Source organism: Suricata suricatta, chromosome 3, assembly GCF_006229205.1.
Source record: "Suricata suricatta isolate VVHF042 chromosome 3, meerkat_22Aug2017_6uvM2_HiC, whole genome shotgun sequence".
NCBI lineage: Eukaryota > Metazoa > Chordata > Mammalia > Carnivora > Herpestidae > Suricata > Suricata suricatta.
This window is the reverse complement of record NC_043702.1, coordinates 133,033,420-133,036,177: the sequence shown is the minus strand read 5'-3', so window position 1 is coordinate 133,036,177 and position 2,758 is coordinate 133,033,420. Positions and strand designations below refer to the sequence as shown.

At 51.2% G+C, this 2,758-nt stretch overlaps 2 protein-coding genes across 2 annotated transcripts in view; one reads left to right on the top strand and one right to left on the bottom strand.

The window, feature by feature from the left end:
* Positions 1-11: 11 nt before the first annotated feature.
* On the bottom strand, positions 12-2,129 carry LOC115287097 (cyclic AMP-dependent transcription factor ATF-3-like). Its single transcript, XM_029933364.1, has 3 exons — positions 2,124-2,129; positions 1,666-1,770; positions 12-481 (listed from the first exon to the last, which is right to left on the bottom strand). Exons 1-3 carry the CDS (start codon positions 2,127-2,129, stop codon positions 284-286), a joined length of 309 nt encoding a protein of 102 aa, XP_029789224.1. The 3' UTR covers positions 12-283.
* Positions 2,130-2,189: 60 nt separating this feature from the next.
* Positions 2,190-2,758, top strand: part of LOC115287096 (protein FAM71A-like) — a 1,839-nt gene continuing 1,270 nt past the window's right edge. The window contains exon 1 of the mRNA XM_029933363.1: positions 2,190-2,294. Within this exon, the coding sequence (XP_029789223.1) occupies positions 2,190-2,294 (105 nt within the window). The remainder of the gene's footprint in view (positions 2,295-2,758) is intronic.

The window sequence follows — 2,758 nt, the reverse complement described above, 5'->3', positions numbered from 1 at the left end:
GCAGGACCCTAACCAGGGGCCATCTGCGGCCTCCATGAACAGCCAGGATGGTTAAGGCCTAAATCCTGGAGTTTAGACAAAAGAAGCCCTTGCCCTGGTCCACAGGCCGCTCTGGTGCAGAGAGGAAAGGCCCAGCTGAGTCACCAAGGGCTCTTCTGCCTCGATGGTTCTTCACTGCTGGGATGCAGAGAGGTGCACAGGAAGTCAGATCTCCAATGGCTTCAGGGTTTGGGATGTAGAAGGTTCGATGAGGGCTCCCCAGTTGCCCCCATTCCATGACTGCTTAGCTTTGCAATGTTCCTTCTTTAATCTGTTGGATAAAAAGGTTTCTTTCATCTTCTGGAGTCCGCCCATTCTGAGCCCGGACAATACACATGGGCCGATGAAGGTTGAGCATGTATATCAAATGCTGCTTCTCGTTCTTGAGCTCCTCGATCTGGGCCTTCAGTTCGGCATTGACGCTCTCCAGCTTCTCTGACTCCTGGGGGACAAGCAACAGGATTATTAGGAGTGTGGCCAAAGTTCCAGTGAAGAGGGGCGTGGCGAGGGGGCAGTGGTCACATGTCGGGGTTCATCGACCTGGGAATGGTCTGCAGAGGGAGTGCCGTGGGCTCCCGGGGACAGCATCCCCACAAAGCTGGGACAGCAGCATTAGGGTCTGGGAGAATCCAGACCCCAGAGAAGCCTTTGAACTTGGAGGCTTCTTCAGAGACGCCCTTGAGTTTCCACTCAAGGTTGAGGGCAGGCTGTGGCTCCCATGGTAATGACACTGCAGTAAAGCCAATGGCTCAGAGATCTCCTTTGCATGAGCCCAATAGCCCCCATATAGCTCTCCTGGACCCGCACGGGCCTTGAGGGCTGGAAGAAAGACAGACCCTGCTTAGTCTTTTGTGACCCACTGGTTTCATTGAGAAAAATGGACACAGTGACACAAACAATGTCTCGATTTTCACTGCCTCCCCAAAGCCATCAACAGACTCCTGGGGGGGCCTGTGGGACCTAAGTAGAGACTCTGCCCTGGCCTGTCCACATTCGGGGGATGGAAGGAGGGCGCTGTGGCCTGTTCTGCCTGCCCCAAGATGCCGTTCCCACCCCGGCTTCTCCTGTCAGGAATGGGAGCCGGCTGAACACAACCGGGAGTCAGACCACTGGATGAGCCAAGAAGGGCCACAGAGTTAAGATCACACAAGAATACAATAAAAAAAAATTTATATATATATATAAAACCACTGCTTGCGGATTACGGAAGTAACTTGTTTGAAAAGATTAATTAAAGGCTTTTATTCTGAGCCATTTGAGAGCAGGCAGCTTCCTTTTCTCGGTAAAATGAGTGTGTGAAGCTTCTTTAACTGGGCGCGCATATCCTGCAGCCTGGAAGCTGCTGGGCATGTGTGGACAGGCCGGGGCTGCTGGGAATCTGGGCATCAGACAACCTGTGATTTCTAATGCCCGCACCTGCTCCTTACACGTCCAGAGTCCCCTTCGTTGTGCTAATAATAGTTTGTTACTCCTCTTTTAGCAAGTGCCCTTTCTCCTAAGGCTACACGTCCTTCTTGAGAAAACACCTCTGGGGCGGGGGGCTTTCTGACTCCCTTTGTAATGGCAGCATGGACTGGTGGGGGGCAGGCATGAGCAAGAGGTAGGGGTGAGGCGGGGAGGACTCACCTTCTGCAGGCACTCTGTCTTCTCCTTCTTCTTGTTTCGGCACTTGGCAGCTGCAATCTTATTTCTTTCCCATCGCCTTTTTCCTTCATCTTCTTCAGGGGCCACCTATACGATTCAAGACACCACACGGTTCATGGGAGACAAGAAATCAAGAGGCTCAACCTACCCTGAATACACGGCCTTCCATTGCCAGCACAGAGTGGCAACCCTGGGCAGCCCCAGCGCAAAGAGCCTCTGCGTGAAACCTCTGCACACATACACGCTTGCGAACAGATAATGAAAACCAAAGAGTGTTACAATTATGCTGGCAATAGTAATAAATTAAAACTCAGCTTATTTTAAAAGTTTTGATTTTGAAATGAGTCATATATTCAAACTGCTAACTATTGGTAACAACTGTAATCATTTAGAGCAGGAAATGGATTCTGCTTGGTCAATATGTCCTTTCCCCTAGATACAGGCATGGCTTCGGCAATATCTAGCTACACTCTCCCTGCTGCCGAGGGCATTACAGCACCTCCTTCATGAATTCAAAAGAAGCCCCTGGAGCTCCTGGAAAAGAGGAACCCAAGAGCATTGCCCAAACAAAGTGGCATTATCAGCCCATGGCTCGGTGCCACCTGTGGGTGGTAAACATGAACCAGTCGTTTATTCATCCAGCAAAGAAAATAGCAACCTCTTCCTCTGTGCCCCACTCGGAGGCTGCCATGAGGGCACTCAAAGAATAAAACCCTGTCCTGCTTTAGGATCTGGTCCTCTATGGAAGTTGGCTCTGACCCTGACTGTCTCAGGACTGATGGGGAGCCCACAAGGTTGGGCCTCTGGGCTTAGCTTAGAAGCCAGAAGTCTACTGGGATGAAGTACCCATGCTGGGCTGAGCAGGTGATGGTCTAGGCTGCTAATGTCAGACCTTGTCTTGTCACTTGTCACAGCTCCGGACACCAGGAGAGAGCGTGGGAGCCACACCTCAACCAAAGAAATCCTGGGACGCAAGGATCACCACAGATCTGTCTTATTACAAGTCCTTTGGATTAGACGACACGGCCTTAGCTTTGCACTGAGAAGGAAGGCCTTGGATTTAGGGAAACAAAGC